General features: G+C 43.4%; 1 protein-coding gene across 7 annotated transcripts in view; it reads right to left on the reverse strand.

The window, feature by feature from the left end:
* Positions 1 to 22,765, reverse strand: part of ATP8A1 (ATPase phospholipid transporting 8A1) — a 354,609-nt gene that overhangs the window by 110,769 nt on the left and 221,075 nt on the right. For all 7 annotated transcript variants that reach the window (XM_068278517.1, XM_068278515.1, XM_068278516.1 and 4 more), the window contains 6 exons: positions 21,704 to 21,809; positions 19,118 to 19,200; positions 12,155 to 12,204; positions 11,380 to 11,449; positions 9,482 to 9,566; positions 238 to 377 (listed from right to left, as the gene is read on the reverse strand). In XM_068278517.1, the coding sequence (XP_068134618.1) occupies positions 238 to 377; positions 9,482 to 9,566; positions 11,380 to 11,449; positions 12,155 to 12,204; positions 19,118 to 19,200; positions 21,704 to 21,809 (534 nt within the window). The remainder of the gene's footprint in view (positions 1 to 237; positions 378 to 9,481; positions 9,567 to 11,379; positions 11,450 to 12,154; positions 12,205 to 19,117; positions 19,201 to 21,703; positions 21,810 to 22,765) is intronic.

The following is a 22,765-nucleotide window of genomic DNA, read 5'->3' on the forward strand; positions in this document are numbered from 1 at the left end:
TCTGTATAATTCTGCATCAATGATTTACATCTCGTTGACCATCCCTAAATAGTGCTAGATCCTTTGTAGATTAAAGAGTACATGTTTTGCTATATAACAGAGTATGTTACACCTCTTGAACTACATGATTGACTCCAGTACATAAAACCCAAATGAAGAAAACGTGTGTGTATACCTATAGGGAAACAGTCAACAGACACCAAACCACAGAATCAGAAAAACTGCAACATCACTTACCTTCTCTATGAGTTCATAACATTCTTCCAGCTTCAGTGCTCTGTTCTGTATGGAGGTGGAGGCTCTCTGGTATAGGTCTAGCCATTCTTCATATACACTGTCTGGTATAGCAGCCACAGCAAAGCATAGAGTTCTTAAGCCTGTGGATAAGACATTCCCATAGTCAGAAAATCATTTACCTGCCTTTTCCTCTTCAGTGCCAACATCAAATCAACAAAAAGTTGATTTAAGTGAGACATTCAATGACCAATTGTAAAGATGATCTCAGCAAGACCCTAAATGTATATTCTCATACTATTTATTTATGATCTTTACAAACAGAAATGTATCCAAGACACTTTTTTTTATTGCGCATTTGTTAGGGCAGCTATGCTGAATTCCCACTTGTGAGCATTCCTTGGACTTTCTGTGTTCAGTGACATCTGGGGCAGGAATTGAAGCCATCTTCTATATATACACTCAATTGCAACCACAGCTGCTACATACAGCGCTACAAATCATATGGGACAATGCCACAGTTGTGCAAAGTTTGAAATAAGTTCACAACACCAAGTGTCACCTATAAACCGCCAGTTACTTCAAACTGCCCAGTTCTGGTATCACACAGTTTCTCTCAGTGGACTCTCAGGACTAGATGCCAGTGTCCTGCAGGTCACCACTGCCAGTGATCATACAGTAAAAAGTCTCAATCAGGGTTCCAGCTGCGCTACAGTCCTAGGATGAGATTTCTCCTTTTAGAAAATCTTTAAAAACCATTGACCAGCGTTGCAGGACTAGTGTCACTCCCAACCACCAACACCATGTGGAGAGCGACTCACCAAATAGGTTGGACCACTAATGACAATAGTCATATGCACTTGTGGGGCATTCACAGGCTCCCCTCGCCTATTCGCTTCAACTCCACATTTGCTGCAGCCACCAATGTCAGTAGTGTCCCTTTAAACATTGTTGCCTCAAATAAACAAACACCTCTCATTGCGCAACATTGTTTAAAATTGTAAAAGCATTTATTCATATATACACTCGCAGTAAGAAGTTTGGCATTGCATAGAGTTTTTCCCACGGGCTCTCCCCGCTCGGTCCCCCAGGTTGACCGACTTGAGTCTCTCTGGTCCCGCCAGAATCCTCCGCTTACATATACACAAAAAACTGAGCACCAATAAGTCTGTGAATCTATGTACCCCTAAATATTGTCCCGTGGCTATCAGAATCAGAACTATGAACCAGGAAAAGAAAAAGGAAAAGTCACCTCTGGTATACAGTACCAAACTATCATGAATAAATCCGTCACAGCATAGTGGTCTCTAGTGCAAAAACCAAAATTAGCTTACCTGGTAATGCTGTTTTTAATAACCCTCCAGGACAGGTGCTTCATATGAGATCTAGGCCCGCCCCCAACAGGAAACACAAAGAACTAGCTCTCTATAAGTTCCACCTCTAATCTCTACCTGCAAGTATGTTCCAATTAACTGTTCCGATAGAATACTTCAAAACTCCATATATTACTTAACACCCCTATCCTTTAAGCTTTCTTGGTCACAGGATTACCACATACAGATAGTTACATGTCGTTTAAGTCTTAGGGTGGGTCACCTGTCCTGGAGGGTTATTAAAAACAGCATTACCAGGTAAGCTAATTTTGTTTTTTTCAAATAACCCTCCAGGACAGGTGCTACATGAGATGATATGCAATAAATAACACTAACCTTAGGGAGGGATTTACAGCCTGAAGAACTTTCCTTCCAAAAGTCTGCTCTTCTGCTGATAGTAGATCCAGTCTGCAGTGTCTGATGAAGGTGTTCACCGTCTTCCATGTCGCCACCTTGCAGATATCAGTTGCTGTTGCTCCAGCTCTGTAGGCCCAGGATGTTGCAATTGACCTAGCTGAGTGTGCTGTTATCTCCTTTGGACATGGAACTCCTCTAAGCTTATAAGCTTCATTAATACAGGCTTTAATCCATCTTGCTATAGATGCTCTGGACATGGTTTCACCTCTTGTTGCTCCAGCAAAGTTAATAATGCTGTAGACTTTCTGAAATCTTTCACTCTAAGTAGAACAGTAAACATCTCCTGACGTCTAATCTATGCCACCTAATTTCCCTAGGATCCGTGGCATTCTTGCAAAAGGATGGCAATACAATCTCTTGCATCCTATTGGACAGGGTAGCTACCTTCGGTAAGAACTCACTTGTCGTCCTCAGGACTACCCTATCCTGGAAAATTAAACAAAACGGTTCCACTGAACTTAGGGCTTCCAGCTCACTTATCCTTCTTGCCGAGGTAATTGCTACCAAAAAAATTGTCTTCATTGTTAACAATCTTAACGTAATCTCACTTAATGGTTCAAATTCATCACTCATTAAGGTATTCAAAACTAGAGTCAAGTCCCATCTAGGATAGGAACGTTTTAATAGTGGCCTGGAACGTTCCACTGATTTCAAAAATCTAATAACTAAAGGTTCTAAGGCTAACCGCCTATCAAGAAAAATCGAAAGGGCTGCAACCTGCACTTTTAAGGTACTCAACGTCAGTTTCTTGTCAATCCCATCTTGCAAGAATTCCAAAACTGTGGCCAGTCTATTGGATCTCAGACCTTTTTCCTTCTTCCAACTACAAAAAGTCCTCCAATACTTCAAGTAGATTGCTCTTGTCACACTTTTCCTACTGTTAAGTATAGTTTCCGTGACTCTGTCAGATAGTCCCCTTTTTTTCAAGATTTGCCCTTCAGAAACCATGCTGTCAGCTGAAGATTGGGAATCTGAATCCACTCGCCTTCTTTTCTGAGGAGGTTGTGCCTGTCTCTCAACTGGACCGGTTTGTCCACCAACATCGATTTTATCATCGGGAACCAGATATGTTTTGGCCAATTGGGTGCAATCAATATTAGATACATTGCAGTTAATCTCAGTTTCTGTAACACAATTGGTAATAGAGGTATTGGAGGGAAGGCATATGCCATCTGAAAATCCCATGTCTGGGCCAACGCATCTACTCCTAAAGCTCCTCTTGGATCCAGAGAGAAGAACTGATTGCAGTGAGTATTCTCCCAGTTGGCGAACAAATCTACTTGTGCATGGCCCCATCTCTGTGTCAATTCTTTGAATATTTTTGGACTTAGACTTAGTTCTGAATTTGACAGTCTTTTCCTGCTCAAGAGATCTGCCATAGTATTTAGAGAACCCTTGAGATGTACTGCTGAGATCGACTGCAGATTCTTCTCTGCCCAGTCCAATATTTCCAGTACTAGTCTTAGGAGCTGTTCTGATTTCGTGCCCCCTTGTTTGTTTAAATACATTACTACTGTCATGTTGTCTGATCGGATTTGGAGATGGTGGCCTCTTGTCCTGTCTGCTGTTTGAGTCAGTGCTTTCTTCACTGCCCGTAATTCCCGAAAGTTTGATGATTGAATCATTACTTCTTTTGACCAGGTGCCCTGTAAATACATGCCTTCTATATGAGCCCCCCAACCTGTTAGGCTGGCATCTGTTGTCAACACTTTTGTTACTGGACACCTTTATAGACGACCCTGTGTTAGATTGTCCTCCTGAATCCACCAATCCAGTGTCTGCTTTATAACTGCTGGCATGCAAAGAGTGATCTAGATCTGACTGGACCCCTCTCCAATTCTGCAGCAGCCACTGCTGTAGTAGTCTTCTATGCATCAGTGCCCAATATACTGCTGGAGCTGTGGAAGTTAAAAACCCAATCAGCTTCATTACGTGTCTTACCGTTGTAATTCTTCCCTCTTGACACTGGTGTATCATTGTCTGAAGCTTTATTATCTTGTCCTGAGGCAGATATAATCTTTGGGACACTGAATCTACCCTGTACCCTAAAATTTGGATTTCTTGAGTTGGGAGACAGCAAAATTGAAAATGTTCTGGACCTGAACTTGTCATTACACAAAACCGAAGGAAAACTTGAGATTCTTTTCTTATTGGGATATGCCAATAGGCATCTGTTAGATCGATATTGATCATAAAACAATCTGGAGATCGTAGGTTTCTCATCGTAAAGACCGTCTCCATTCGGAATCTCTCGTACCTTATATAAGGATTCAGAGGTTTGAGGTTTAATATCAGCCGATACTTCCCCGTGGGCTTTTTTACCAAAAAGATTCTTGAATAGAATCCTTGTCCCTCTTGATCTGTTGGAATTCTGCACACCACATCTCTTGTGAGCATATCCTGCACTATTTGTAGCATGGCATTCTTTTCCTCTGGTACTTTGGGGGACTGAGTCCTTATAAATCGTTTGGGAGGAGATTTTGAAAATTGCATCTTGTATCCGTTCTCTATTGGATCTAAAATGAATTTGTTTCAAGTCATTTCTTTCCAGCCTAATAGGAATGTTTTCAATCTTCCTCCCACCTTGTTGGCGTCATGGCTTGTCTTTATTTTCTGTTGCTCTAAACAACGGATTTTTCTTGGGAAATCCCCTATTGCTTGCCCAGGGCTTACGCCTCTGCTGTTCTCTGCCCTGTGTCGGTTTCCTCCGAAAAAACGGTTTCTTTTTGGGCTCAAACTTCCGTTTCTTGGGAAAAGTTGTCTTTTTACTGGCTGTACACTCCAACACCTCCTGGAGTTGTGGCCCAAACAGTAAATCCCCTGAGAAGGGAAGACTACAAGCCCTAGCCTTTGACGCCTGACTTCCATCCCATGTCTTCAACCATAGATTCCGCTGTGCATTGTTTATAAGTGCTGTGGATCTCACTGTTACTCTTAAAGATTCTGAGGCCGCATCAATGATATAATCGTTACCCCCCTCAACCACCTCAATCTCTTCCAGAATATCCTTTTTTGGTGCATCTTCATCCACCAATTTCTTTATTCTTTCTAACCATACTGACATGGTGCGTGAGACACAAGTCGTTGCTGCAGCTGGTTTGAAGTTGGTCGCACAAGCTGACCAAGCCTTCTTAAGTGAGAATTCAATCCTCTTATCACCCGGGTCCTTTAGTCGACCCAAATTCTCAAAGGCCAGCTCGTTATCTTTTTCTACCTGACTGAAAGCTGCGTCAAGCTTGGGACATGACTCCCATAACTTAGCATCCTCTCCTGAGAATGGAAACCGTCTCTTAAACCCTTTCGAAACAAATAATCTCTGATCGGGTTCATTCCACTGTAATGAGATTAAATTTTTCATTGAACTATGGACCGGCAAACATAGTTGTTCCGAGGGTTCCATGCCCATATACAATTTATCGTGTAATGATTTTTCGGATATCTTTTTTTGCGGTATATCAAGGGTCGAGTAGATTGCCTTAAGCAACTCCTCCGTTTCTTCTGAAGCAAATTTAAATCTGGAAGATGTAAATGCCTCATTGGCTTCCTCCTGATCTGAAAACTCTTCAGCAGACCTAGAATCTGGTTTACCGGTCTCCTGATGACTCTCCTGGTCCTCTTTTGAAGAGTAAATCACTCTGGGCGATTTCCTAGTAGCCTTCTTGGGTTTAACCGTCTGACTCGACTGCTGACCCTGTATTGAGGTGGTTGGCAGACTTTCCCTGAAGGCCTTAAAAGTCTCCACCATTTCTTGGCGCATTGTAAACATAAAGTCTTTACAGGGAGCTGTGTTATCCTCATTAATAATACTTGATATACACTTCTGACATGATGCCTTAGGCCAGTGTAGTTGTAATGGCTTATTACATAGAATGCAACTCCTGGGCCTATCAGAGTTATCAGACTCCATAGCATCCTAGAAAACATACAAATAACAATCAATACCTAATTCTCTAAATGTTTCCATATATGAGAAATGTATATTGATAAAAAAGGAGTTGGTCCCCAAATACTTAGCCACAGAAATCACACCAGACCTCCCATAAACAGTCTATCTATCAACAGAATATGGATTAATCAAGAAAAAAAATCTCCCTTAGGTTGTGGCAAAATAAGTGACCAAATGTTAAGTCTGCTTAACCACTAAGCTAGTCTATACATTTATACCTACAGATGTTATAAACAGTACTTTAAATAATGTGGCAATATAAACATATGTTATATAATATACTGTATATATCCATATCAGATCAATAACTGGGCACGACCATAAACAGACATCAAAAGAACAGACTGCAGCTTTAACATCGTATCACATTATACTGTCACCAGCTCAGACCTCCAGATCAGACTGCGGCTAATAGTATGGAGATTGTATCCCACCATAGTCCGCATATCAGACCTCCATGATCCAGACTGCAGCATCAGACCTCACAGATCAGACGGGCACTTGTCCTCCGACGCTGCCCCACTTACCTGATCTGCAGTCTTCTGATTCGCATCCATCTCCTCCAAGAACGCCACCGCATGTGGAGATGGACGCCGCGACCTCTAAGCAGGCCCCCGACCCGGATCCGGAAGTGACGTCACCGGACGTGACGCCACAATGAGGGCGGAAGTTCCGCATCGACAGCGTTCTTGCCCTCGCCTCCGCCTGGACACGCTGCCATGCTCACCGCTCCCTCCAGAGGCCATTACGCCTCCGCTTGGTGTCAGCCCCCCTCCGTCGGGCGTATGGCCTCCGCCTTAGCTGCCTCCAATGCCACTCCCCTGGCTGCCACGCACCTGCCGACTCCACCAAAGGTATCCACCAACCGTGGATAAAGGTAACCCAAACCCAACCAGGACAGGGCTACCCCACACACTAGTTCTTGGATGGCCTCAGCACTGCCTGGCTGCTGACCACCTTTCCTAGCTAGAGAGCTAGGTGTTCCCCGGAACAGGAAACACAAAGAACTGGCAGGTAGAGATTAGAGGTGGAACTTATAGAGAGCTAGTTCTTTGTGTTTCCTGTTGGGGGCGGGCCCAGATCTCATATGTAGCACCTGTCCTGGAGGGTTATTTGAAAAAACTATTTAATTTAAGCTCAAATAATATACAAAAACAATTAAAACCATATAAAATCTCCCAGGTAAGTCCAAATGTAATTGGGTCACTCCCAATTAGTATATAGTGTAATTCTATCTCATATTGCAAGCTGACATATAGTGATGAAAAACCACCAGTCCATATTATTATATAAATATAAAGTGCTCTGTGCTGTAAACAGTTGTGTAACCTGATAATTCGTGTGCATGCCCATAGCAGCAAAGTAGATGGGCGTGCGCATACACACGTGCAAAAATATAATCCGTGTAAAAATTCATAAATCCAAAAAATATATACAATGAGTCCAGCTATTGATTTGATCTCATTACACGTGACTCATCGGGAGCCCCTGATGAGTCACGTGTAATGTGACGAAATTGGTAGGGCGGTGCTGCAGAAGGCATCCATGAAAAGCAAGCGTGAGGGGAGGCTAAGTGGAGGATTCCGGCAGGACCCAAGAGGCTCAAATCGGTTAGCCCGGGGGACTGAGCGGGGAGAGCCTGTGGAACAAACTCTATGCGATGCCAAACTTCTACTTACTGTGAGCGTATATATGAATAAATGCTTTTACAATTTTAAACAATGTTGCGCAATGAGAGAGGTTTATTTATTTGAGGCAACATGCAGGCAATGTTTAAAGGGACACTACTGACATTGGTGGCTACAGCAACTGTGGAGTTGAAGCGAATAGGCCAGGGGAGCTTGTGAAAGCCCCGCAAGCGCATATGGCCATTGTCATTAGTGGTCCATCTTCTATACATGGCGATACATAAATCCCAAAAGTGGGAGTTCAACATACTAATCTACAGTGCCACAGAAGATGCAGGAACATCTGGGCACAGAAGTCCTCTAGTATCAGCAGGAACAGCACTCCAAGCAGATCGGCATCCACAAAGGTACATGGGACTGCAAGGCTGGAACCAGATCTGACCAACAGCTGCAGGTCTTTTCCAGCCTGGCAGGTTCATGGTCCTTTGTGGATGTCAATCTGCTTAGAGCGCTGGTCCTACTGACACCTGTGCCCAGATAACTGTTGGCAAAAAGTTCAAACGCCGATGCTGTTGTATGACAGATACAGCCAACAAAAAAGGTGAGAGTTTCTGAATCTATGTGCATCTTCCACCTGTTGTACATGGATGTATATACTCAGCTTAACGTGTACCTAAGATGGTACACTGGTCCTTATTTATACTTACCTGGGGTTTCCTCCAGCCCCATGAGCCTTGTGGTCTCCCTCGCCTCCTCTTCAGCCCCTTCGTTCTGGCGCTACAACTGGTAATCCAGCCAGTCAGGGCCTTCTGCGCATGCCCCCTTCTCCCGGAGTACTACTGTGCAGGCGCAGAATGCTCCAGGCCATGGTCATGCGCAGCCAAGCATTTGCAAAAGCCCGTGACTGCCCGGATTTCCAGGAGTCATAGCTGCAGAACAGAGGGGCCAAATAGGATGGCAAGGCAGGCCACGGTCCTCATGGGGCTGGAAGAAGTCCCATGTAGTCCCAGTGAACCATCTAAGTTTCACTTTAACAGCTCATAACCTGCAAACTTCCTCTGCAAATGTTTACAACATTTTCTTCCTATACAGCAGGGATGTCAAACTCCAGTCCTCAAGGGCCGAAGTCCTCACACATTTTTGGCACATCTCTAATTGATGAGACTGAATCAGGAAAGCAGTGGTGCATCAAGTACAGCACATTTCTCTCAGTCCATTAAACATGGATAAGACCAGCGGTGTAGCAATAGTCATAGCAACTGCTATGGGGCCCTGGAGAAGGAGGCTCAGGTGGTACTTGATGTGTTCACTTAAGTTACCTTTATTTCTCCACACTATGACTGTCTCAGTGCCCATGGACTATACACAGTGGACATTGCATGGAAATGGAAATTTCCCAGTCAACTCATATCCATAGGGTGGCTTTGCTCAGTTCCTAGATCTGATGGGACTCAACATTTTTGCTATGGGGCACCATAGTCTGGCTACGACACTGGATATGGCCCTCAATAACTGGAGTTCAACACCTGTGCTCTACAGCAACTCCCTGATTCTGGCCACCAATACCTGGTATTCAAAAAAAGATGAAGACAGGCTGAATTTTAGGCTACATAAGTAACCTGTGCTCTGTCTTTGTATTATGCCCTCTAGATGTTATTCCACAGGAATAACACATGGTGAAAACAAGCTGTAGGTCACGGTCTGTTAAACTCACATTTCCCCCAGGTGGGGCTTTCTTACAGACATAATTACTGGATATTGCACAAGTCACCTTTACAGTCATACTTTTTGCAATGGGTCAGCTATGATCTAGTTCCTTGAACTGGAGCCTTCAAATCTCTGCTATTTTACGTATGTGGAATATACAGAACTGTTAATCATACCTTCGGTTGCAAACTGCTCCAGATGTTTTAACGTGATTTCTTTGTACTTTGAGGTCTCAGCCAAACGGTCGTAAATTACTGTATCCTATTTTTCAAGAAAAGTAAAAAGCGCATATATACATGATGTTTACCACCACATAAGACATATACAGCAGAAAGCAGGTGTCGGAAAGCTCAACTAACCATGGAATGCCCAATTTTTGTTATCTTGTAAAGAAGCCACAAACTTTAATGCAGAAAGTAAGGCTGTGCATAGACTTGAGAAAATGGTTGGCCAGTATAAATTATAATCTACTTCTCTTTCGTCTGCACAGAGATCTCCAGACACACATGCACCAGTGTTTGGCTCAGCTGTGTACTGTACTATGGAAAGGGAAAGCAGAAGACTCGCCACTGTCAAGGAATTCATCAGCATAAAATAGTTTGTCAATTGAACTCTATTGTATGCACAGGCCAATCAAAAGCTAGGCATACACTATGGAGGTACAAATTGAGACAAAACAGGCCGCGTTCTCCATCTAAAAGGTAATGGATTAACAGTCTCCCAAATTGGCTTGAAGGGATACTGTAGGGGGATCAGGGGAAAATGAGTTGAACTTACCCGGGGCTTCTAACGGTCCCCTGCAGACCACTGAAAACTACTGCGCCTGCGTTGCCGTGTCCTCGATCCCACTGAAGTCATCAAGAGCGCACGGCGCAGGCCCAGTATGGTCTGTGTCTGCGCAGTACACTCCTGGTGACATCAGCGGGAGCGAAGACACGGGCGTGCAGGCGCAGTGGTTTTCTGACTTTAAAGTCAGAAATTCCAGAGGTGAACTGGAGGCGGGGCCGGAGCATCGGTGAGTGGCTGCGCCAACACAGGATGTCTGCGGGGGACCATTAGAAGCCCCGGGTAAGTTCAGCTCATTTTCCCCCGACCCCCCTACAGTATCCCTTTAAGGCAATCCAGTCCTCTATAACGTTACACCTAGAGAAAATAAGGTCAAAGACAAAAGTGTATATCTGCGGAAGGTATTCCCAACACTTTTCTCCTGACTCAAGCCACACTTAGAGCACCTAGATGTACATAACCCTGCCAGTGCAGAGACACTCCCCCTATGTGTCTGCACCCACATAGGGGGAGTGTCACTGCACTGGCAGTGTTATGTACATCTAGGTGGTGGAAATGTGGTTTGAGTCACAGTAAAAAGGTTTTATACACTATTGTGTATATCTGCAAAAAGGACCCCTGTGCACACTAGTCTCTTGGCTGAGCAATATCAGGTTTTGGATAGGCACACCTTGCCGTGAGTAGTTGGGTGCTCAGACTTGATGCAGAAGCATCATCAGTCCAATACAAGCAATTCAAGGTCGGTTGGCACACCAGTTCAAAGTTCCGAGCAATTTTATTGTATGCACAACATGACAATTGTTTCGGGGCCACGGAGGATCCCCTTCAACATGTCTGCACTTTATCTGATGAAGGGGACCCTCCATGGCCCCAAAACAATTGTCATGTTGTGCATACAATAAAATTGCTTGGAACTTTGAACTGGTGTGCCAGCCAACCTTTAATTTGAAGTCTCTTTGCTGAGATGGGCTCATCTGGCTGCCTTGGCCCAGAAAAGGCTAGCGTGTGTATGAGGCTTTAGAGCAGGGGTGTCAAACAACCACGTACATTTTTTTTATAAGAACTTGTTTTATAAGAACACTTGCACTTACTATGTGGATTTAAAGGAAAGTACATTTCCATTTCTGTATACAGTAATTCTGCTCTTAAAAGGTTATTGCTGAAATATGATTAGCATGATTAGCAGGCAGGCAGGTAGACAGCAAAGCATGCGTAGGCATTACATGCAAGAGTGAACAATGCGTGTCATGTGGAAAGACTGAGTTGCATTGCAGCTTCTACTACTTACAGCCCCTTTGCAGTACAATCTCAGTTTCCCTGATGAGTTACGAACGATCACAGACATACGTTTTCGATTACTGAAACAAAGAAAAGAGCATCACACAAGGTATCCAGAGTGTGTCGGAAGGAGTGACTCGGGTCTGTCACATACAGAAACACATTATATCCACAAATGTCTCATCTATATGAAATTATCGGGGCACTATGGTGAAAAAGTTTAAAATTGAAAAGATGTGCAAACAAACAAGAAGTACGTTTTTCCAGAGTAAAATGAGCCATAAATTACTTTTCTCCTATGTTGCTGACACTTACAGTAGGTAGTAGACATCTGACAGAAGCGACAGGTTTTGGACTAGTCCATCTCTTCATGGGGGATTCTCAGGGATTTATTTATTTTCAAAAGCACTTAGTGAATGGCAGTAGCTCTGTCTAACAAAAAACTGTACAGCGAGCAGGAAAGCTGGCCAGCATCATTGTTTATATATATTTTTAGGGAATATCTTTGTAAAGAATAAAAGCCTTGCTGAGAATCCCCTATGAAGAGATGGACTAGTCCAAAACCTGTCGGTTCTGTCAGATTTCTACTACCTCCTGTAAGTGACAGCAACATAGGAGAAAAGTAATTTATCGCTCATTTTACTCTGGAGAAAAACGTACTTCTTAGTTGTCTATGATTGCACATATTTTAAATTTTACAGTTTTTCTCCATAGTGCCCCTTTAAGCTAGAAAATCAGCAGCACATTGTAAGTGATTCTACACAAAGCTATCGTTTTATATTTACCTTGTAAACTCCAGAACATGGAGCAGCTCAAACCTTTCCTCTTGGCCAAGCTGAAAGAGATTTTAAATGCATTAAACAAGCAAAAAGTGCCACTTTTGGTGTTTTTATTGTCACAAAACTCAAAACTATATAAATAACCTTCTATAAGAAAACATTGCATCTGCATACTAATTATGCTTCCTTTGGTCAGTGTGAATCAAGAAAGTTTCCCGCAATTAAGATAATTATAGCCATGAGTCTACCCTTGCCTCACTGGCTACTGCACAGACACAAAGGTTAGTACGTCTAATATTGTGGTAAAACCCCTCTCACAGTATGATGTGGTCATGAACCATGGTCCTGACAGTTTGCTGTCTGTCTGTGAACCTCATTGCATTATGGGAAATAATGGATTTTTCCAACCGCCAAGCAAGCAATATCTACATCTGTGCATAGAACTCTCAATAACAAACATTCCGTACAGATCACTTGGCAGAGCTAAAGCTGTCACCACTGGTGATGCATTTCAGAATGTAGATCAGGAAGAGGACAGATTTTACAATGGGTAAACACCGACTAGACCTATAAATGAATATTGGAAACTATAAGCAAGTTTATTCCTGATGTTATTTCACTGTAGTTCCTCTCTAACAGCTCCTTAGTTTGAGGAGAGAAAACATCCACCATACAGAGCCAGGAATACATTGATCGAAATGGTTTGCCGATAGCACACAAATGTTCACTGTAGAACCTGATCTGGTGACAGCACCAGCAGATGTCAGACAGGAAGTGCCACAGCCCAGCAGGAAGCCAATGAAAGCCAACAGCTGTTTATCAATAACCAACTTCCGGTTAATCGAACAGCAGCAAGAGTCTTTCATTTACTAGTGAAGATGATCAATGAAATGGTAATTCCAGCTTGCGTGCAAACTTTATTCAAATTGTATGAAGAACCTATTAAAATAAACAATGTGCATTTGATTAGCTTAAGTCCAACCTGCATATAATTTGAATGCATGCAAGGACGATTAGCATCTCTCATCACCTGCCATCTCTATCAGCATAGTTCCCATGTCTTGGATCAGTGCACACCTGCCTTTTAGGGGAATTTTTCACGTATTCCTATTCAAGAATAAGAGATGAAGGTGATAATGCCACTTAGAGGCTTTATTTATAAAGTTGGAATTGTAAGAGGAAGCTGAATTATCATAATAGAGCTGAGCAGTCAGGAGACCATTCTATTCTGGGATTTCCAGGCTCACATTAAACCTCTTGTGATACAGCGCTATATCATGACTCTTACTTCTAATTCAATTTCCCACATGATCCAGCCCCGGGGACTCACACCTGACAGGCCAGAGCAAATACCAACTCTAAAAATAATGGCAGCATTTTCTCTTTCTTTGGAAAAATAGCAGGATCACTGGCAGAGGAGCGGGGGACCAGTGAGAGAGGTGAGCAGTATTTCTACATTTCATTCAGCTGTCATAGGACCAGAACATTTTATAAGCAATAATGCTGGATACATAGCAAGGAAATGAGCAGCGCTACTTAAAAACAGACTAGTGCCTACCTGCAAAAGAGTGCAAGCCCCACTTGTGGGGTCGAATACACACCGAGCATACACATGACCTGTCTACCACTAGAGGAGGATGTTGGTTTCCATTAACAGCTTGCATGCAACCTATTAAGTACTCGTCCCTCCCACTGCAAAGTAGCCAATCCTCCATGGGAGGGGCCTAACACTAACTAAATCCTAACCTATGTATATGCATTTTTCGCAAATGCTGGATGACTATACTAAAAAGAAAATTCACTATTCCTCTAAAGGGCCGGTCTGAGTATTTCACAGTCTGCTCAGTTACTGGGATTTTCACGCACAACCATTTCTAGGGTTTACAAAGAATGGTGTGGAAAGGTAAAAACATCCAGTATGCGGCAGTCCTGTGGGCAAAAATGCCTTGTTGATGCTAGAGGTCAGAGGAGAATGGGCTGACTGATTCAAGCTGATAGAAGAGCAATGTTGACAGAAATAACCGTTACAACCGAAGTATGCAGCAAAGCGTTTGTGAAGCCACAACAAGCACAACCTTGAGGCAGATGGACTACAACAGCAGAAGACCGCATCGGGTACCACTCATCTCCAGTACAAATAGAAAAAAAAAGGCTACGATTTGCACAAGCTCACCAAAATTGGACAGTTGAATACTGGAAAAATGTTGCCCTGTCTGATGAGTCTCGATAGAGTTAGAATTTGGCATAAACAGAATGAGAACATGGATCCATCATGCCTTGTTACCACTGTGCAGGCTGGTGGTGGTGTAAGGGTGTGGGGGATGTTTTCTTGGCACACTTTAGGCCCCTTAGTGCCAATTGGGCATCATTTAAATGCCACGGGCTACCTGAGCATTGTTTCTGACCATACCCATCCCTTCATGGCCACCATGTACCCATCCTCTGATGGCTACTTCCAGCAGGATAATGCACCATGTCACAAAGCTCGAATCATTTCAAAATGGTTTCTTGGACATGACAATGAGTTCACTGTACTAAAATGGCCCCCACAGTCACCAGATCTCAACCCAATAGAGCATCTTTGGGATCTGTTGGAACGAGAGCTTCGTGCCCTGGATGTGCATCCCACAACTCTCCATCAACTGCAAGATGCTATCCTATCAATATGGGCCAAAATTTCTCAAGAATGCTTTCAGCACCTTGTTGAATCAATGCCACATAGAATTAAGACAGTTCTAAAGGTGAAAGGGGGTCAAACACCATATTAGTATGGTGACCCTAATAATCCTTTAGGTGAGTGTACATGGCATCCTAAAAATAGAATTGCAAGGGTGATGTAAAGTTGTGTTGCAGCCTTCTGCTCGTACAGTGCAGCATATAGTCCATAGTCTCTATGCTTGCACCGCACACGTCACCGGGCAATGCACTGCAAGCTGTGCTAACCTTAACCTGTCGGAAATACTTACACCACAAAAATAACAGTGTGAAAGCCCCCGTTAAAATATAATTGCATTGTGTTGTGATGCAATTATATTGTGCTCTGTGCCGTGAAAGAAGCCTCAAAATCAAGATAAAATTTCACATGGATATAATATCAAAATGTCCCATTGTATTGCATCCAGCAAGGTCATTACGCGTGGTCCTTTGTTTGCTGAAGTTGGGAACTGGGCTCCTTGGCTATAAAATGTAGACATTTGGGTGCAGTGCCATTTTGGCACTATAGTACAAAGAATATTCCATAAAGCTTTAACCTGAATATGCTCCACTGACCCTCACCCTGGGTATGCTCCACTGACCCTCACCCTGGGTATGCTCCACTGACCCTCACCCTGGGTATGCTCCACTGACCCTCACCCTGGGTATGCTCCACTGACCCTCACCCTGGGTATGCTCCACTGACCCTCACCCTGGGTATGCTCCACTGACCCTCACCCTGGGTATGCTCCACTGACCCTCACCCTGGGTATGCTCCACTGACCCTCACCCTGGGTATGCTCCACTGACCCTCACCCTGGGTATGCTCCACTGACCCTCACCCTGGGTATGCTCCACTGACCCTCACCCTGGGTATGCTCCACTGACCCTCACCCTGGATATGCTCCACTGACCCTCACCCTGGGTATGATCCACTGACCCTCACCTGGGTATGCTCCACTGACCCTCACCTGGGTATGCTCCACTGACCCTCACCCTGGGTATGTTGCACTAAACCTCACCCTGGGTATGTTGGACTAAACCTCACCCTGAGTATGTTCCACTAACCCTCACCCTAGACATAGTCCACTAGCCCTTTACCCTGGGTACGCTCCACGATTACCTGTGTTACTTTTCAGGTCTAAATGTAATAGCAACCATATTACCACAAAAATTATAGTATAAAATTAAGGAGTCAATAGCATTTTCACTTTGCAGCAAAAAAAAAACAAAAACTAAAATTCCCCCCAGAGTGTAGTGTGGACATTAGCTTGAGAACCCCTCTGAGATAGTGACATGAATTGTTCACTTCAAGGGACCCTTTGAAGCATTGTGAAAATATGTCAGCACTCTATAAATGCATAATAATAATGCATACTAGCAATAACATGAGCGGTGACATAGCAGTAATAAACAACAAGTGTCAGCGCCAAGGCAGAAGGCGACCGCAGCCGAGAAGGACAATGTCCACAATGGAACTCAGGAAGTAGCCTTGCACTGGTGCAAGGCTACTTCCTCAGTTCCAGTGACTACTTCTGGTACAGGAAGTGCCTGCTTTTCAGCTAGAGAAAAGTTTTTCATAGGAAAGACATGCCCTAGGGCAGAGTAATCAATCTAGCTTTTAATTTAGCCCTAACTAGCCTACTACGAATTGGATATGCAGATGTGCCGTACATCTCTTTCATGTCACTATCCTACTGGACTCCTCTTTGGCGAGTCTCTGCGACCTCAGGATATCTAATATATTCCGGAGGAATCTGTGGTGTGCAACATCGCTGGTGAAACGACACCATTTGAAAGTTCTGCGGACCACCTATCAAACTCGTTTACAACCTTATAATGTGGGTTGTTGGAATCTGGTAAGCCTTGCTTCTTTAGCTTTTTGTTCGAAGATCCTGTATACCAGAAAATGACGAAAGCTGTATTACTATAGACCTGCGCTGACTTTATATATTCATTGCTTGTGGTGACATAGCAGTTTTATGCATCAGGGTTAAATGACTGCCAATAAAGAATACCATCACATAAGAGAGGAACGGGTGACTCACATGCAGGGTAGGCAGTTTTCCTTTCTATATCTGTGCTATAGAAAGCCTCACAGCGATGTGGATAAGTTGTGTTGGATGATTTATGGATTACGTGCTCCAGGCACTTTGTTCCCTAGTAATATTGTCTACGGTAATCTTGCGAACTTGTTGCTCTATAAATTTGAATTTACTCTTGCTAACCTGGGCCATAAATTAGAATCCGAGAATGCACTCTAACCATATTTGCCACATATTGCCGTCAGATGTGTAAGCCAGTATGACTAGAAGAGATTGTATTATCATGAACAGGGCTTTATAGCATGTACCCCTTTTATAAGAGGATCGTGCCAAGTATCCAGTTATGGGCATCATTATCTCATGTACTCCATGCATATATATTCATTATAAGTCCTTTATTTCAAACATTCCCTTATGCTTTTACATGCCCGAAAATACATACTCTGGTTCATATAGGATTTACCATTTTTAATTTAAGCGAATGGTTGTGATGATATTGATAAGCTCAACTACCTCTTGAGCTCAACAGAAACACTGTTAGGAGAGCACACACAGGGGCAGATTTATCAAAGCATTACCAACAGTTTAAGAAGAAAAATCTGTTCTAACCAGCAGAGGAACAGTTCTGCATCGTAGTAAGAAACTTCTCAAATCCTACGTAATAGTTGGGGTTTAGCGTGGAGTTCTAGAGCTGCACTACAGTTAAAAAAAGTGCAAATACATTCCTAAACTGCTGGAGATTAACACGTGCTTCTTAGCAGTTCTCCAAATAGTGCAGCATTGCAGGCTAGATGAAATTTGTGAAGGGCTCCTCCCCCCCCCCTCAATCAGAGCCTGCTGACAGCAGATGTGTTGGTTACCTCAGCAACAGCAATTTCCCTCACACACTGCACTGCCTGAGAGATCTTCCTAACTCCTCCTATTCCTAAAGGTGGCCACTAACGGTCCAATTTCTAGCGAAAAATCATTCGAGTGATCAGAAATTCTAATCGGATGAAAAATCGTTCACTACACCATCAACTAACCAATCTTTACTTCCTATCTATCACGACCACCAAGAAAATCCATTTTTTTCACTTGTTCATAATCGATTGTGTCCACCAATGGAGATTATTTACAACCAATCCGATCAGAATTTCTGATCGGTCGAACGATTTTTCGCTAGAAATTGGACCGTTAGTGGCCAGCTTTACAGTTTAAGAAAGAATCTGCACTATTTAGTGATTTCTTAGGATGTCTGAGACAATTCTGCACGGATTTCTAAAAACCTACCAATATTTTGTCTCAGACACTCTTGTTAAATGTCCCCCACAATGTATTGAGACATCTAGGGTCTAATCTACAGTGGGAAATACCATATCTAAAGTTTCAAAATGTAAATTACAGTACTCATATATTTACTACACATAGCTAATTTAGATTAGTGTTAAGAGCAGGGATGCAACTACAAATGAATCATGGGGCTATTGTAGCTAAATTCTGATGGAGGCCCCACCCTTTACGTCCAAACCCCACCTTCTCTCTGCACAGCCCTGTTCTTAAGCAGTTCAAGCCCCCCTTTGTCTCCCCACCACCATGCAGAGTAAGCACGACCGATGGGAGGAGAAAACAGAAGAGTGCCATTTACAGAATAACTGATGAATATAAAACTGGTAAAGAACAGGAGCTGGAATCCAGGGCTGTGGAGTCAGTCGCCGAGGAGTCAGATCCACACCAGTGTTTAGGATGGACTGAGAAAAGGAGAAATGTGTTCTGCTTGATGAGTCACAACTTTCCTCATTAAATCCCATCAATTAATTTGAGCTGTGCCAAAAATGTGTGAGGACCTCGGCCCGTGAGGACTGGAGTTCGACACTGCTGTCAGTTAGTAAGATCTGACTCAATGCCACATTTTCACAATGAAGTAATAGCTAAGGAGGCTCAATGAGATGCAAATAATTCAGATTAGTTGCAGGATTATCAAATTTATGCATCTTGAAAATGAACCAATCCATTTTCAACTTGCATAAACTTGCATACAAATTTGCATAATCTGCATCACCTTGAAAATATTTGCATTTCATCGACCATCCCTAGTAGTTGGTCATTTCTGGGTTTAGTGACTGGAACAGGCGACTGGCTCTGCCTCAGAGATGCGAATCCGTACTATAGCACTCCACCTATCCTCACTTCACATTCATCCAGCAGTGCTGATGCTGAAGTGAAATAATCAAGAGGCAGTTGTGCTTACCGATTCTATAATAACCGAATCTGGCGTTCTTCCCGTAAACACAAAACGTAGCTGTCTTGCAGCTCTTACAAGGGCCCCTTCATCTAGAAAAAACAGAGAGTAAAAACAAGTGTTAGATCAAAGCAGAGGAATGTCAGGCACAAAAGACCAGAGCATGTTACGGGTCGCTCACATCTGTGTGAATGTGTGTACATGCGGCACTGAGGCAAAGAGTGAATGTAAATCAGCAGCAAAAACCTGCCAGCCCGTCTCACATAATTCAATCGTGTCTTACAGACAGCAATAACTCATGGCATTCCATCACACCCTTTTTTTGTGGAGAGAGGACATGGACTGAGGTGCAGCAAAATAAAGATTTTGTAGGGTATAGATTCTCCTTGTTGACCAATACTGAACTCCGCATCCTGCCAAGTGCAGCACTCCAGGCTCCAGTCACAGGTGAGTGTGGGGGCAGAGGCATATGGAAGCTGCCATATTTATTTCCATTTACCGTACCAGTTGCCTGGCTATCCTGCTGATCCCTTTTGCTGCAACAGTGCCTGAATCACACACCTGAAACAAGCAGGTAATGCAGTCAGACTTGAGTCAGGGCACCTACCTGATCTGCATATGCTTGTTCAGGGTTTATGGCAAATAATTAGCAGCAGAGGTTCTGGAGGACAGCCAGGCAACTGGCATTGTTTAAAGCAAATGAATATGTCAACCTCCATATATCTCTCACCTCATGTTCCCTTTAAAAACCAACGGTGTAGCAACAAGGGATACAAAGGTTACGACTGTACCAGGGCCCTTGAACCTGAGTGACAAACATGGAGCCGTGTGTGTGGTTTCAGGATCTGGCTGGCCAATGTGGGAAGGGGCTGGCTTATGTGGCCAAAATGCAAAAAAAACCTTTTGGGTAACTTACATTTTAGGAGTCTGGCCAACCAGAATGCCAAATAGCAGAACCCGGCTGGCCAAGTCTTGAAGAAGCTTTTCCTGTAGTAGAAGCAAGTGGGTCTAGCAAGTCCCCTACACACTGTGTTTCCATAACCTCTGTTTTTCTTTAGGGCCCCTGCAGCCTTTGCAGAGGGAAGCTCAAGTGATAGAACCCTGCAAAATCCTGATTCAACTTCCAGTTCAACTGCAAGACGTATTCCTGTCCCAGTCACCACCAGCATTCACTAAACTGAACCTTTTCCTTGTTTATGGTGTATGATGTTCCACTTCTTCACATGCAGACAGCCAGTGTCATGTGCTACAGCACACAATGCTGAATGCCATGACTGGCCAGCAGGGGGCTTCAGGACATGGTCGGCAAGATCCTGCAATTTCATGCTCTGGTCAGCCAAGTCCAAAAATGTAAGTGAAGGCAACATCAGCCAGGACACTTTGCACAATGGCTGGCCAGATCACCATTTCAAATGCCTAAATGAAACCCTGATCATAATCGGATATGACGTAGGTGAGGGTCACTAAACCTAACCACTTAAAGAGAATCTGTACTCTAAAATTGTTACAGCAAAAAATATACCAATCTATTCATTATGTTCTACCGGGACCCTCTGTGCTGTTTCTGCCACTCTCTGCTGCAATCCTGGCTTGTAATTAACAGTTTTAGGCAGTGTTTACAGACAAACAAACCCGCTTGTGATAGGCTCACATAAGCAGAGTGTGTGAGTTATACAGAGCCTGCAGGGGGCCTGTATCGCTTCTATCCAATCACAAGCAGCCCTGCACATCCCACACATTCCAGCCTTAACCTGACAGAAGAAAACAGATTAGATTATATAACAGAGATAACACAGCCACTGTGCAATTAGGAAAGGCTGCAGTAAGCCAGAGCACATTAGAACAGGCAAAGGAACTTCTAGGATAGAAGAACTAAGGCTGAAAATTTTGTTACAGAGTCTCTTTAATAGTAGACAATTTTTAATGAATTTAGCCCAGGAACACTTTGGATATCCATATTGAAAATTAATAATTTTTCCAACTTGTTGCAATTTTTGTTGGACTCTGTATTGACTAATCAACCCAGGCAAGGCTCACCATCTAATTTGGCTGAGACTGAAGGTCAATGTGCTGATCTCATCTTTGTGGCAACAGCAATGATTCGTAGTTCCATTTTCTCTGACAACTGCTTAAAGGGCATCACTGTCTGGAGATCAGTGACTCCAACTCAAAGCTCATGCATTTACTATTGCTATATAGTTCCAAAACCAGCTTGATTATTGGTAGTGCTTGCAAGGTTGCCAGTCTCTTTTTTCCTTCTGTGATATTTTCTTAGCAGTTGCAAAACTGAGTGACAACTGCATGTGATGAGGCAACTTCACCACATGCAGCCTCTAAATGCCTAAGAAGATTCATGGTATTATTGCCCCCCCCCTAAGAGAACCATGAAGTCCACCTCAGTCCATAATACTCGCCTTCCATGGTTTGTCAGCCATTGCCCTGAGAAAGGCACCTGGATGGTGATGTGAGCAACCCAATACTCACCACTTTGGTAACACTGACACTCCATGCAAAAAAACAAATCAAATTCAATTAAATTAATGACAAGTTCTATTTCTATTCTTTGCCTACACATTGCAGTCCTGTCTGCCTTACCTGGAGATGACGCCTGATAGATGATCTGGTCTCCTTCACGCTCTGGAACTGCAGTATGACAAATTGCCATCATTGTGAGGAACTCGCAGATCACTGGAGCAGTGGGCTGAAAAGTGGATGTGACAAGAAAAGCTGAAATCAACTTACGCTCATAGACCTCTTGTTTGCACTCTGTTAAAGTTAAATGTCACCAGCACTGCAGAAAAATTGAAGCCAATTCCTGGTTGCACATATTTACACACACACACCGTGTTTCCCCGAAAATGAGACAGTGTCATAAATGTTTGCTCCAAAAAGTGTGCTAGGGCTTAATTTCTGGGGATGTCTTAGGCCAGAAACCCACTGAGAGCGCTTTGTAAGCGTGAGTGATTTGAAAAAGCTCTTGGTAATGCAATGCTATGGGGGATTTTTATAAAATCACATCGCTCAAGTGGGATCACACCCATAGAATTACATTAGCTAGAGCTTTTCAAATCACAAAGCGCTCAGAAAAGCTCTCCTAGTGGGTTTCTAGCCTTATATAGGCATTGCACGATGTGTCCCCATCCTGGCCGCCTCTTATTGCTGCTTATTGTACTGTTACAGTGCCGATCAGGCACCTGTCATGTCATCCCTGCACACAGTTGATAAACCTGCTGTGTGCAAGGTTGACATGACAGGTGCCTGACCGGCACTGCACAATGTGTCCCCATGCTGGCCGCCTGTGTGAAGCCGATGTAGTGTTTACAAATTTAAGCTACCGCTGCTTTCTAATTGGATCAAGCAGTCTCAGCGGCGGGATCATGGCTCCGTGATTAGGCCAATCATTGCACTCACTGAATAGCAGCGATAAGTGCAGCCAAAAGTGCTGCCAGTTAGTGCACTTGATGCTAGTTAATGAGATCTAAGGGGAGGAAGTCTCTTGTTGTGTGTCTTTGTCAGTTGTGTTTATGTACTTTGTATGCATAAATGGCAGCTGTTATGTGTGTCTTTGCATAAAGAATGCCTATAACACTTTTTTGTACTGGGTATAAATTAATAAGTTTATATATGTTTTCTGTCATCTTGTTTTCCTTTACACCA

This window comes from Hyperolius riggenbachi, chromosome 1 (assembly GCF_040937935.1).
Source record: "Hyperolius riggenbachi isolate aHypRig1 chromosome 1, aHypRig1.pri, whole genome shotgun sequence".
NCBI lineage: Eukaryota > Metazoa > Chordata > Amphibia > Anura > Hyperoliidae > Hyperolius > Hyperolius riggenbachi.